We start from the raw sequence: 15,750 nt of genomic DNA, 5'->3' as shown, positions 1-15,750 counted from the left end.
GATATTTCTGATGACAATTTCTATGCAACCACTAGGTATGATGCAATACTCCTAAATATTGAACCATTTAGTTTGGCCTCCACAGATCAATACACCTATGGAACCTATTGGTTTTTGGCTATGCATTGAAATGAAAACTTTTTTATTGTCCATTTTCTCCTTTTATTTAGTTACTCTCTGAACTGGTTAGAATAGTGTTGTTGCTATACTGGAATTTTAAAAATAATTGGTACTGAAATTTTAAAAACGTCCATGTCCTGCTATCATTTAAGCAGTTTTGAGCCTGTTTTTAAACAGCATTGATTTAGCATTGTAGTCACGTGTTCAACAGAAATGACTGATTGTTCGTGATGGTCATCAGTTCACCACACTTCACCATCTGTGTTTACCCAGTACAAACACAGAAACACAGACATGGTAGCTGTTTTAAAATGTGGGTTTTTAAAATTACAGTCCCAATTGGTACCGCAATTGAAGTATCGTGACAACACTGTTAGAATGCATGTCCATGTACCAAAACAAGGCTTTCATGCGAGTAAGAGTCTCATCAGTGAAATGTAAAGATAGGGACGCTTTGACGTGACAATGAAAGTATTGTGCGCCACATGTCAATGCATAAGGGCACACGGGACTAAAAGCTCCGAATAGATGTATTAAAGCTACTACACACAAATTTAGTCTTGCTTTTCAACTGTAAAACTTAATTATGACCAATTATTATGTCCAACTGTCTGATGTGATGAGCATTCAATTGGTTAGGCCTTTGGGAAATTGTGCTGCATCTTAAAGTAAAAAATATTATTTTATTCCGACTGTCTGTGTTATTAGTATTAAACAAACAACAAAAGATAATGAAATCATTTGGTCTGCTCTTGACTGAATAGCTATACATCTCAATAATGGTTAAATGATTATTGCCGAACCATACCAAAACCGTGACCTGAAAACCAAACTAAACTGTTAGAAGTCAGCTCTGCTCCTGGATATCCAGCAGAGCTCAGCTTTAACCATAATTAAACACATTGAAGCAGCTATTCAAGCTTTTCAGGATCATAAAAATACACAAGCAGATGTGCTGAAGCAGGTTGGAACTTTGCAACACCATGGGTCCTCAGGAGCATAGTTTATGAACTCTTGATGTTTAAATGATCACGCGTTCTTATGCTATTTGTGTTCTATAAATCATATTTCCTCCTCATTCTGTGAAATGAAACCATGTCTGGTCACAAGAAGGGTTTTTTTTGAAACACTCGACTGATAATATAAAGTAAATTAAATAAAAGTATGTCACACGGTAAACAAAATATCTGTCAGTTAACAGTTTCCGTATTTTGTGAGATTTCCATTTATTTATGATTGTGAATTACATTGTTGATCTTTGGCCTGTCGTCTTCTGATGTTGAAAATTCAAGTTAAACAGAATGACGTTTATTGACATTTTAGCAGTTTAAAATAATACAATGTATAATAATTAATATCTAGAGAAATAAGTTTTTAAAATAACAAAAACAATGTACTGGCAGTTTATTAAAAGGTTTTTGTAGTGTTATGTACAACCCCTACCCAGACCATATACTACTTTAAACTATTTAAAATGATAATAAAAATCACAAAAAAGGTTAAAAGACCTAGGAAGAAATATCAAGGTCCCATAATGCAAATCAAAACCATAAATAAATAATAAAAACGTGTATCTACTAATTCATGGATATTTAAGTTTAAAACTTAATTAATCCTCTTGGGGCAATTCATTTCGACATGCACTTCACATACAGTATAACAAGAATGACACACTTAACACAATAAACATCAACACTTAACAAGTACAAAAAAATAAATAATAGTAATAGTCCATTGATTAACTACATTTATTACATAACCTAATTGCCTCAGGCACAAAGGTAAATTTATAACGATTTGTGGAACATCTTATTGTCCTTACACATTGACCAAGGGGCATCCAATCAAAATATTTATTTAAGGGATTTAGTATTTTATGTGCCATCCTCAACACCTGCTGTTCGTAATAGTATGCAAGACTTCTCAGGGGAACTCCCAAAATCTTTGAACACAAATTAACGATGCCTTGAAGATGATTCTTGTTTTTCATAGACAGTAAAGAAAACCAGCAAATAAAGGAAAAGGACAAAATACTTTCTATAAATGAATTGTAAAAGGTCTTAAGAATAACGTTCTCTACATTATTTCTTTACATATTTCTTCCAGTGCAGTAAATCTCTTCTTGTAAACAGGCTCAAATTGGCAAAACTGCATCACTAATGTGCTATTGTAATAATTATTTGCACAGACAAATTTGTTTTATCATCATTAAAACAATATTAAAAATGTATTGTGAGAATTTTTACCAGTAAACTTTTACAATTTAAATGGGCTGAATTTAAACAAATTAAATTAAGTAATGTTCTACTTAACTTGTTTGTTTAAATTCAGCCCAAATAAAATGTTTGCAAACACTGAAAAAAGTGTAAATCCAATGAATCCATTATTTGTGTGTGTGTGTGTGTGTGTGTGTGTGTGTGTGTTTGTGTGTTTGTGTTTGTGTGTTTGTGTGTTTGTGTGTTTGTGTGTCGCAATCGAAAAGATATCATCCGTTCTTACTCTGGTCCCAAGTGTGCTCGTACGCTGTCAAAAGGTGAATGATTGGTCACACATGCGACAATCAGATTGACAAGCTTACAAAGAATGAATGTGCTCCACTGCTCCAGGTGTGTGTTCACGGTTTGTGTGTTCAGTTCTTACTGTAAAAATGCATAGCAGATATTCCACTTGGTTACTAGTCACTTTCACGTTTTTGATCATCGCCATTATAACTTTATTTGGTAGCTGAAATTTTTATTTGTAGAATGAAATGTACATACAAATCTGTTTTACACATTGTCTTATGCCGCATGATAGATTCAACATCTTGTCAGATCAGATATGAACCACAGAATAAGCACATGCCGAACTTGTGTGGTCAACGGAACGGTTCGATTTATTTCATTTTACAAAGAACTGTTGCACCTCTAATACTAGTCACAAATTGAATTTGTAAGTTGAAGCTGAATAGTTGATGTCTATCATAGAAGTTAATGGTTAAAAATGTAAGTTTTTAATAGGGCTGCACAATATTTCGTTTCAGCATCGGTATAGCAATGTGATCATTTGCAATAATAACAGCGTGACTATATGCAATGTTAAATCTAAAAAAAAATTTTCTCATTTTGCAAGTGTTTGAGGGTTTTAAAAGCATTCAGGCATGAGACATTGTACAAATATGTAACTTTAATGAATTAATAATATAAATAAATAATTTTATTGAGTCGTTTAGCAATCAAACACTACAAAGACTATTATTTTACATTTAATTATTCAATTAGCTAGCTGAATACAGGTCGACTCCTTAAAAATATGAAATGCTGTTTATTGAATTGGTATCTTTTTCTTTATTGAATATCTATGCTTGTAGATTGTTTCTTATATTAAATACACATGCACTCCTCCCTACAAAATCATCCTAATCTGTCTAAAATTATATTTTCTTTCCAAATAGTTATTCAACAAATGTAGTCAGATCTTTCCAGTATAGTGCAGTCCTAGTTTTTAAATAGTAACAATAGAATTGCTCACTGCTAGTCACAGTACTGGTAATTAATTAATAAGTACTACTGTTGTCAAAAGTATCGACTTTAGTACCAACTTTGAAACGTGTATATCTCTGTCATCGGTGAGCAACGATGAAAAGCAATTACCTGATGACCTTCACAGCCAATCACAGTTATTTCTGCTAAGTGTGTAAACATAATGGCCAATCAGCAGTGTTTAAGAGCAATGTTTGCGGGAAATGGACGTTTTTACAATTTCAGTACCGATCTTGATACTTTTGACAACGCCAATAAATACTAGTAATCAATAAAGGCACATTTAGGGCTGCACAATTAATCACAAGATCTCTATTCGACCCTACACATGATCTTAATTCACCTTTTCTACGATTCAGCCATTTATATTTTAAATGTCGTGAGAGAAGAACAAAGGCGATTGTACAAGTCTTCACGTTGTTTTATATACGTTGTTCAGCAACATGAACACCTCCAAATGGTGCTAAATGTATCACATGCTGTACAAATAAGGTTTAATTCACCCCAAAATGTATTTTGTGTCTTAATGTAATGACTTGTTTGTTGGCGCAAAATCACGCATGAGCTGACACACTGTTTGTTTACTACCAAGAAGGTGCGAGGCAGTCTACTTTAGCTATCAGAACCTGCATAGAAAGGGCATCCGCTGCGTAAAAACTAGCTGGATAAGTTGGCGGTTCATTCCACTGTGGCGACCCCGGATTAATAAAGGGACTAAGCCGACAAGAAAATGAATGAATGAATGAACCTGCATAGGCTATAATTGGGGGTAATACAATTGTAAATAATGTTTGATTTGTTGCACAGAGCGATTGTTTGGGAGCCATGTGGGAAGTAAGATTTCTTTTCAGCCATGACATAAGCGCACTAAGCAGTGATAGTGAAACCAAAAGGGCGCAAATCATTTTAACAGTCATTTTACATTTTAGAGTTATGATTGTGAAAATCATTTGATTAAACCGAGAGGGAATCTGATAATGCCAAATGTCTGATTTTTACCAGTGAAATAAAAGGACAAATTTAAAGTCTGTTCAAGTCCACCAATCCAAGTCTTTACAAAGCATTTTAACCAACAAAAGACCAACACATTGGCCTAATAGAATTATTGTTGTTTTACCATATGTTTGAGAACAACAATAATAATAGCCTCCTCAGATTAACTTTTACTTTACCTCTACAGAATCTTAAGAAAATCATGATCTTGATTTTAAGCAAAAACATCTGTGATTCTCATTTTAGCCAGAATCGTGCAGCCCTACTAGCATCCCACAAGTGTGAATATTTAATAATAATAACCCATATTTAATTATAACAAGTATTTTTTTAAAGGCACATGTATTTAAAGAACAAGTTGTCATGAAATTGAGTGCTAGTATTTCTTAAAGATTAAATGTTAAAACGACTTGCCATACTCCTCTATCCTGTTCTTCATTTTTGTTGTTCTTTCTGCCTCTGCCTGTTTCTTTCCGTCCCTCTGCCTGGGCTGGTCATAAAGAGATGTTTCTGTCTCAGTTTGTGAGAGGTTCAAGCAGTGCCTTGCTGTTCCCAAGTGCCAAACAATGAATAAGGCTCATATAAACAGAGCGAGAATGCCATAGTCTGAAATAATACTAATTCACAACACTTCCTGCTCCTTTTGTTGTCGCTTTAAAATTATTCACCACCACCTGCATGTCTGTGTGTGTGTGTGTGTTTTTTTAAGCATTTCTGTTTGAAGCTTACCTGTTCTTCCAAAAAGATGACCGTATTGCTAGGTTGACGGTGTTTTTCATTGCTGTTGTTTTCATCATCTCAGTGTCAGGCTCATATTGGGCATCCTGGATTCTGTTGTATGCCTCAGTTGGCATGTTGTGTGTTTGTTCGGTCAAATCAGTCTGAGGGAAGCAGAGGATGCTGTCATTAATATTAAAATGTGTAGAAATTCATATTCATGATGGCATTTTCAATACCACATGTGATTTTGAACGTGATTTGTTTATTTAGAAAATGAAATATTGATGTTTCCCTTAATGATCCCTTAATAATTTATCAGTAACAAAATTATCTGATGATAAACTGTATAAAATACTTTTCCTTCCTTTATTTTACCCTTAATTTAATGCTTGTATTTTAATCGTTGAATTACATTTCAGTAATCAAAGAGTGTAGTCCAGTCAGTTGAATTCTTAAGATATTCTCAAGTTCAGTTTAGCAGACACTGAAGACACCAGGAGCATTGTGTGCACTTTAGTAAATAAAACCCAGACATTCATTCATTCATTTGCCAAATTACACGTCGACTCATAGTGCTGACTGCATATTTAACTGCTGTTATGCCCACATATTCACTGCAATCATAGGGTAGATTATGGTGGTAGCAGCTCTACAGTCCTGGGTTTGATTTCCAGAAAATGTATGAATTTGATAATGGAGGATGACTGATATGGGTTTTTCTTCTGGCTGATGATGAAACTTTGAAATTGGAGCAGCCGATGGCTGATAAATGATGCAATTTCTTTTTCTTTCTCTGTTTTGGCTATGTTTAGCCAATTTTCTTTTTCCCCTTCATCTATTAAAATGTAACAGGTAAGTAGTTGGAGACCCGATAGAAAAAAATTGCTTAGAAGTTTAAGCAGGAATTCAAATAAAAGCATACCCAATTAGTGCATGCTATTTTAGCTTTTTGATATCACTTTTAAATAGCAATCACAAATTAAAATAACAATTTCACTACCAAATGGACTTGAAATCATGGCATATATTGTTTTTAAATCCATTTAGTATTGAAATGGTGATTTAACATAATATTTAGTAGATTTAATGGCAAAAAATACAGTAGTCAACCAGTGGTTGTAACCTTGCATCAAAGTTGTTCTAAAATTATTGAACAGCAAAGTTTCTTGATGCACTTCCAGGGTTCATACAATCATAGAAACCTGGAAAAGTCATGGAATTTTGAATTGGCATTGTCCAGGCCTGGAAAAGCTTTGGAAATACAGAAACACACACACAAACACACACACACACACACACACACAAACACACACACACACACACACACACACACACACACACACACACACACACACACACAAACACACAAACAAACACACAAACAAAGGTTTTGGAAAAGTCATGGAAATTAGTTTAACAAATATCTACTTGAATATAAGTTAGTTGTGTACTTCTTTGCTGCCCTTTTCTACCAAAAACATGCTCTCACATAAGGCAGCACGATATTGGAAAAATCTGACATTGCGATATTTAATTTTGCTGCTATATCTCGTGATATGTCTATGACCAGGTTATTTGAACGGCTCTATTTGGGAAGATTTCATTCATCTAGATCAGGGATCACCAAACTTGCTCCTGGAGGGCCGGTGTCCTGCAGATTTTAGCCCCAACCCTAATCAAACACACCTGAACAAGCTAATCAAGGTCTTACTGGAAACTTCCAGGCAGGTGTGTTGAGGCAAGTTGGAGCTAAACCCTGCAGGGCACCGGACCTCCAGGAAGAGATTGGTGACCCCTTATATAGATCAACTGGGATAATTAAATCTTTTTCTATGCAGTGCATTGGCATAAAATATAATAAATTAGGAGCATATATAAACACAACAGAGCAAAAATGAACAGTGCTTTATGGTTTTCTGAGTGTAAAAGTAATCAAATACAATAAAACAAAATAACATGGTCATCATTGTATAAATAACTTGACAAAATAACCACTTAATTTTAGATAAATTTGATTTTGTGATGTGGCTATTGCGTATACAAATATTGCGATATCGATGGTCAAACGATTTATTTCTCAGCCCTACTCTCACATTATTAGCGGTGTGTAGAAATTACTTAAATTTATTTTACATGGATATAAAAATACATTTAAACTAAATAGATTGTTGCGTGTTTCATGATATGCTGTAATGCATTTACCCATGCATGGCTTTTCTTATTATGTACCATGTATACGTAGGCATGAAACATAAGTTCATATAAATTTACTTGAAATTCCTGGAAAAGTCCTGGAAAAGGCATGGAATTTTAGTAGTAACAATGTGTATGAATCCTGCACTTCAAATGTTGACCACTGTATAATGTGTGCATAATAGCTGACATACAGATGAGCTCCTTATAGTTGGTTTTATGACCAAGTCATTTTCCTAAATTGATACTGAGCTATATAACAAAGATGTAACTGTAGAGACGGTCTCTGAATTTGTGACTAAACTTCATGCTGATGAATTGAAATGCTTTAAGTTTAATATAACTTGGTTCACTTTTCACCGCCTCGCAGTTTTGCATTTTTTTGTTTAAATGCAATTTGACATGCTTTTTTTCTACTGCGTATTGTGTCCTGACTAGCTGTAGTCAATCAATCTCCTCCCTGCCGTGTCTCCTGTACAGTACAGAATGCATTCAACTTGCCAAATTCATATAAATCTTCAATCGCAAGCAGTGTGATTCTGAAGTGCTGTACTGTGTTTGTAAGTTTTCTCCCCATATTAACGATGAAAAAGTCCAAGGCACAGACAGTAGCACTCAAAACGCAGAGTAAGATGCTAACCATCGCACAAAAAGCTGAACTTCTGGATTTGCTAAAAGAAGGTAGAAGTTACGTGGCTGTAGGGCGCCATTACAGAATAAAGAAATGAAGATCAAATTGTACTGATCTTTGTTTTCTTTCTATAATAGTGGACTTATTTTTCTACGAAGGTTTAAACTTTGAGTGTTTAAACAAGAGAAATGTGTGAAAACGTTAATACCTGTCTGAGAAAAGTGTATAAAGTGTGTAGTGAGGGGTTTTACAGCCTGAAAACATCTATAAAAATAAAGTTGACTACTTCGCAGATATTGTTTATTTCGCGGGTTTTTTTTATAACGTAACTCTGGCAAATAACGAGGAACCACTGTACTTAAAAATTAAATCAAAGAACGAACTGAAATTATGTAATTCAAATCAAAATCTGTCCAAAACAAAGTAGTTTTTAAGCTCATTTTGGGAGTTCAAACTAATATTTGGTGGAGTTTATTTTGGCTACATTGTTTCGGGGTACACGCGACCACAGTGTTCAAGAATAATAAACCGTCAATCAAACTTTTTGGACTTCTTTTTGCCCTCAAATGAAGAATGAAAACGAGCTTTGTTTGTATACTGGCCTTTATCTGATATATGCTCAATCAAAACTATACTTTATACATAATCAAAACTAGAACTGGTTGAAAGCTCGCTAATTCGGTTACAAAAAGTTACTTCCATTTTCTCTCTCTCCTAATGGTATTATAATTCTCCCTTCAAAATCAGCTTTAGGTTTCCCATGAAATGCATTGACCTTATTTTTCAATGCAGCAGTGCGCCTTTTTGCGATTGCTTTAGAACTTCCGATTCAATTGCCTATGGGAGAAATGACTACGAATAATAAACCGCAGAAAACGGTCAAACTACGTGCTCTACAAACAAATGTATTCGTGATTATACAGACAAAGTAGACTAATATAATAAGAAAATATCAGTTTGCAACATCAAGCTGCAGAACGAGCTGTTTTTAATATCTTAAAATGAGTGGAAGTGAATAAGACCAGTAGTCTCGAGCCAAAAAGATCGAAATAATAATAATAAAAAAAGCTCTTATATAAAGAATAGTGCGAGTAAGGCCAGATTAAGACTCTTTTCTTAAATAGTGACCAGTGGGGAACATCACTTGTGTCAGTCGAATGGCATCCTGTTGCTGAAGGAGTCTGCTGCACATCATGTGTTTTACAACATTTACCTATTTACAAATGTGTCTATGCCATATTTGTAGCCCTAATTTGTCTGCTGATGCTGAATAATAATAATAATAAATTAATAATAAAACTACAATAAAATGAGACAGTGGATTTCTTCAATGTATTTTTACATATTTTCATGTTGAAATGTAGAATGTAGAGCTTGACTTTTATGTTCTACATTTTTGTAATGTCTTTTAAGAATGATCATTTGATGTTAGAAGAACTTAATCGCAAATTTGTGTTTCATTTAATTTATCCGTTGGATTGATCATTTGTTATAGAGTAAAAAACATAATTCACACAGCTGTAATAACATAACACAGTACAAAATGCTAGCGAGGGGAACAGACAAATCTTTTAAGCTTTGCAAAACTTACTCATCCTTCAATTTTCACACGACAGGTTGATGTCTTCAACTGTGTGGTATGTTGCTGTTCTTTGTCAGCATTAACTAATTGCGAGATAATTTGGTTTTTGACAAAATGATTGTCTGTAGGTTGCCTCCACCCATGCGAAAGCAAATTTTTAAGGTTAATTAGATGAATAGTTGTTTGCTATCATTAATAGAAGGCAAGGTTTCTTTTGTTGAGAGATTTGTGAAGTTTTTCATCTTCTCATCAACAAGACAGACAGTAGGGCAGTGTAATCTTTATGACTAGTTGTATGTAATTGTGTGATGTAAGGATGTACACTGAATGCAGTTTTGTTTTGGCATCAGATTACTTTGAGACCAATTCTTTATGCTTGTTTTGGTTTTTATGTTCTGGCACATTTAACCCTTCTGGATCCTTATGGACATTTTTGTCTTTTTAAAATATATATGACTCTGTCAATGTTTTCAAACACTTGCATTTGATTAACCAAAGTAACACAAGTGGCAGTTTCACATTTGTCACATCCATAACAGAGAGGTGTCACATCTATAGCTAATAATCTATATCTATGGAATGTAAAATAAAATGAATCATTTTTGTTCTGTAGAGAGACAACACTAATCATTTTGATTAGTATAGACCTTTTCTATAACATAAACAATTACAAATGCTTTGCCATGACACTATTTCTGGTCCTACAGCATTTCCAGTTGTGCCATTTTTATATCACCTGTCAAAACACAATGACTTGCGCAAACTTTAAGTCTAGCTAAAACAGAACAGAACTTTTTACCCACAATGTTAAACATTTACCTGAAGTAACATCCAGATGTTTATTATTTTTTGGTTGATACCGAGTGCGTCTACACGAGAGAAACCGTAAAAGCATATCGTAGTCTGGGTGACCACAATTACTTCCTTAGTGGAAAGTTCGGAAACATTTATTCAGTAAATAAGAATGAAGTTTATATTCTGTTCGGCAAGGTTGGAGCAAGCCCAATTCTCATATCATATCAGGTAAGTTCATGCAATGCTGAATCATACACATTACTCTTTTTTTTTTTTTGATTGCAGCAATGATTTCAGCTAAACAGTAAATATGGTTAATTAAACTGCGGACACTGAATGCTAAGAATGAAACGTAAAAGTGTAAGTTCACATACCCTGCCGTACAGGTGCAGTTCGCTGTCAGAATGCAGTTGTTTTGCTTGTTGATGATTACCCAGGCCTTGTATAGCTCTGTCTTTTTTCCTTGTCTTTGGTAAGGCAGAACTTTGGTTTTTTGCACCACAAAATTTTGAATCTGGTAATCATGGAACATTATTTCCTGAACATGACCACACAGAACAACATTGTTGGCATCCAAACACTTGTAGGCCTTTAACTTCTCTCTTGTAAAAACGCTTGGAGCTTCATTGAGATTGTATATTTGGGGCTGGATGCTTGGCCATTTTGTCTTATCCAATATCCATTGGGAGGGTGCTATTGCAAATGGGCCTGTCAGATGAACGCCGCTCACTTTAACCATAATTTTGCTGAATAACTGTGCTTATCACTGGGTGACGAGCTGTTTTAATGCTGAAAGCATTATGTAAATATTATATATAATATGTAATCAAATTAACTTATTTCTATTACAACGTCAAACTCTACCGCATTGGATGTCATTCCCTAGCTGCAGTGCTCCCGTTTTTTTCTGCATCCTTGCTGAATGTTTACAAATATGGTAATTCATCTGTATGTCACTTCCATATGTGAACAAATAGCGGTCTATTGTTTCTTTTAGGTTGTACAGTTTAATTCTCGGAATTTCTACGAAGTATGTTGTAGACTGTAAACTGTAGACTGTTTTGGTCACATCCATAACGCATGTTTATTTTCCTCGTTTAAAATATGAAAATGTTTATAGATTGATATTTTTCTGATCCCTTAACTCTGTGGTTAAACTCATATTTTAATATAATGTTAACATAATTTCTATGTGAATTTATGTTTAGATTTTATTTACTGCGAATGTCAGATCCATAGTGCTGGAATTGCTCCTAAATAATAATTTGGCTGTACCAGCATACATGTAGACAAAATGTAGTGCGTTTAATAAAATTGTAAAGTGTGAATTATGTAAATGTAAATGTCCATTTCCCACTAACATTTAAGATTACATTTCCTACTTCAACATTTAATTACACCTGCTATTTTATCATGATCACGTGACCTACCTAACTGTGAGTTATCGCTTCAACCCATTCAAGAATTCTCTCGTGGTGCTTCATTGCATAGCATAGTGTCTATCGGGTGCACACTGCAGAATCTCGCTGGAAGTAGTAGGTTATCCGGGTAGTTCTTGCATACTGAATTTCAAATTCTAAAAATTCGGATATACTACTCGGTAGAGCTGAACAATTAATTGTTAAAAGATCGTGATCTCGATTCGACCCCCTTGACGATCTTAATCCAGCATTTCTACGATTCTGTCAATCATATTTTCAAGTTCACGAGAGTAGAGAAAAAAAGGCGGCCGCACAAGTTTTTTCCTTGTTTCACACACGTTGCTCAGTGACATTGACACCTCCAAATGATGTTAAAAGAGTCACATACTGTACTAATAAGGTATAATATACCTAAAAAAAGTCATTTTTGTGTTAATATGATGTTTTCGCGGCCGGGAAATCACATGTGACGTGAGCTGCTGACCGTGAGCTGTTATCACAGAGAGAGACAACGCGCGCGTCTACTTTAGTGAACAGAACCTGCATATGTTGCCAGTAACAGCTAATACAGTTGTAAATAATATTCGGTTTGTGGCACAGAGTGATTGTTTGGGAGCCGCGCACAAAGTATGAACAAGCACTTGGCAGTCAAAATGAAACTTAAAGTGTGCACTTCATTTAGATGATCATATCACATTTTAGAGTTATGATTACAACAAGCATTTGATATGTGTTTTCTTTCATAGCGAACACACAGTTGTGCATGAAAATACATGTTTACAATGTCAGTATAACTACTCCAGCCTATATTGTTGAATATAATCTGATAATGGCAAATGTCTGATTTTACCAGTGAAGAAAATTGTCAAATATGACAGATTGCAAGCATATATCTGAAACATAATTCAACATCAGAATTATTATAAGTAGAATATAATTATTTATAGAAACCAGTTCACATAATACACAAAATAATATTATTGATGTTGTGCCATATGTTTGTTTTTACCATTCCTTTATTTTACATCTACAGAATCGTGAGAGAATCGTGATCTTTATTTTAAGCAAAAAAATTGCGATTCTCATTTTAGCCAGAATCATGCAGCTCTACTACTCGGCTCGTACACTGTTTTTAGCGTACTATATAGTATGGACGTATGTGATTTTGGACGCAGCTGCATCATTTCTGTTGAACACATGAACACAATAGCAAATCAGCGTGTTTAGGAATGCACTTAACACCACTTAAATGTTAGCGGAAATGGACATTTGTATAATTTCAGTACGGCTATTTCACAACCATTTTCTATTTTATGTCAATAATATAAAATGTTATATTTTTGACATAAACAGTTTGTTATATAGCAGATAAATATTTTTCAAAAAGATTTAAAAGGGACTGAAACGAACAAGCAGTCGTACACACAATATCCATGTTTCCACACTTGATATGATTAATGATTGAATAAAAATTCAGTGTAATTCTTTGGGGTAACAAAACACGGGAGGTTTATTAATTATTTTCATGATTGACAGTAATTTATTCATCAGTGCTGTTTAATCAGTCATTCATTTCCTCTCATTTATATATCTAAATGTTGTATATTCAATTATTTATGATTACATTCACTGCCTTTGCTTTGTTCATGTCAGGAAAAAAAGGATGTTGCCCTTGGAGCGGTTACTGAAAGCAGATTGGTGTCGATTGCATGAATGAATGAAATAAGATTTGGTTATGGTGAAGTTGAAACCAACAGTCGTCATAGAGAGCGATTATCCTCTGATTAATATCAGCTGAGCGTTCTTCATATATGCTATTTTGTCTGATATGCAGAAATGAGTGAATGCAATGCGTTGTTTGTCCGAAATGCCCAGTGTTGTTTTGGTGGTCACATGTCTAACAGGAATCTCTCCTTTGTCTCATTTCTCATCAACAGACACGCGTCATGGAGGGAGCCCGTCAATCCGTACTACGTGAACTCTGGCTACGCGCTGGCGCCCGCCACCAGTGCCAACGACAGCGAGCAGCAGAGCATGTCCAGCGATGCAGACACGCTTTCCCTGACCGACAGCAGTGTGTACGTACACATCCACAAACACACACATACATTAGGATGCACGATATTGGAAAAATCTTTATTTTTTTTGCAATGAATATTGTGATATCGGGATTTCACTAGAACTTATTAATTTATATAGGTTTGGACGATTCTGTAGGGGGGTAAATTATGCTTCGATTTGTAATAAACAAACTCTAAGCATAGATGAATACAACAGAGCAAAGATAAAGGTGAAATACACGGTATCAGACTGTTCAAGTACAGGAATCGATTAATTAGGTGTAAATAACACTTTATATTAGGGCTGCACAATATATCGGTTCAGCATCGATATTGTAATGTGTGTGTCCGCAATAGTCACATCGCAGGATATGCAATGTTGGGGGATTATAGTTGATCAACATAACTATAAAATTGCGAATACATGAGATTTGTGGTGTCATTTTAAAGTATAACCATAATAGAATAAATCTTTATCATTTGCATGTGTTTCAAAGCAGATTTTAATGAGGATAATAAAATGTACAACATTTGTATAGAAATGAATGAATATTTTTACTGAATTATTAATACAATCAAGACCATAGAGTGTTGTTTTACATTTCATTATTCATTATTCTGTACCTGAATACTGTTTTACTCTACCGGAACCGTAAAGCACTGTTTATTGGGCTCTTTTCTTTGCTCTACTGTAATTATTCTTGCTTGCAAGTTGTTTATTAAATTTATACACGATTCACACCCTTACAAAATCACCCTAATCAATCAAAATTAAATTTCTTTTCTCTAAATTGAGCTATTCAAGCCATCTGGTGAAAATGTATTCAAACTGCAAAATATATTTCTGAAATACAAAATGTCACAATGTCTGATTTGTCCTATATATATATATATATATATATATATATATATATATATATATATATATATATATATATATATATATATATATATACTTTATAGTATACATCTTATAAATAATCAAAATAATTTATTTTTTACCTCTGAATTGTATGATTTGCTGTACCCAAATGCTTTTAATTTCCTTGAAATCATCACACTGTCACAGGCCTTAAAAACTTAAGGATTATCTCAAGCTCTATTTGGATGGGTCTAGTTTTCCAAACCACATTTGAGTTACAATTATTTTCAGCCGACATTTACCATTATGTGTATGGATTCAGACGGGACTTTCGTGTTTGTTATGGACATAGGAGTATCTGTTTTACATGTTGTCGTTGCACAAGACCATATGTTCAGTATGCATGGATTGTGCATTGTCACTGTCATTCTGATCAATAGTGAAATGGTGGCAAAACAGAAAGTGACGTGACGTTGGAGTCGGGAGGAAACATGTACTCAAACTTGAAAGTGATATTACAGTAGCCATACTTAGGGGGTTTTAACCTTTGTTTTATAGGACAGTACAGAGAGAAGACTGGAATGAATAGGAAGAAGAGAGAGTGGGGAAGGATTAGCAAAAGGCCTTGAGTCAGGTTTCAAACTCCGGTCGCTGTGAGCACCTCAGTGCTAACGTGTCAACTCACGAACCACTAGGCTATTTGCGCAAACTTTGATTGCATTTTTTATTTTATTGCAGTGTAGCAAACACATCTACATTCGTTATCAGTGTGCTCTGAATATTGGCACACTAGAGATTGAGGCTGGGTGATTGATCAAAAAGTAATCGAATCGACATTCAGAGCATATAATG

General features: G+C 34.4%; 1 protein-coding gene across 10 annotated transcripts in view; it reads left to right on the top strand.

The window, feature by feature from the left end:
* Positions 1-15,750, top strand: part of axin1 (axin 1) — a 107,968-nt gene that overhangs the window by 52,328 nt on the left and 39,890 nt on the right. For all 10 annotated transcript variants that reach the window (XR_012400575.1, XR_012400576.1, XM_073943489.1 and 7 more), the window contains 1 exon segment: positions 13,914-14,054. Coding sequence is in view for 8 of the 10 variants with exons in the window: in XM_073943489.1 (XP_073799590.1) it covers positions 13,914-14,054 (141 nt within the window). In the remaining 2 variants the exon portion in view is untranslated.

This window comes from Danio rerio, chromosome 3 (genome assembly GCF_049306965.1).
Source record: "Danio rerio strain Tuebingen ecotype United States chromosome 3, GRCz12tu, whole genome shotgun sequence".
NCBI lineage: Eukaryota > Metazoa > Chordata > Actinopteri > Cypriniformes > Danionidae > Danio > Danio rerio.
The sequence above is the reverse complement of the archived record's forward strand: the minus strand, read 5'-3'. Positions and strand labels throughout refer to the sequence as shown.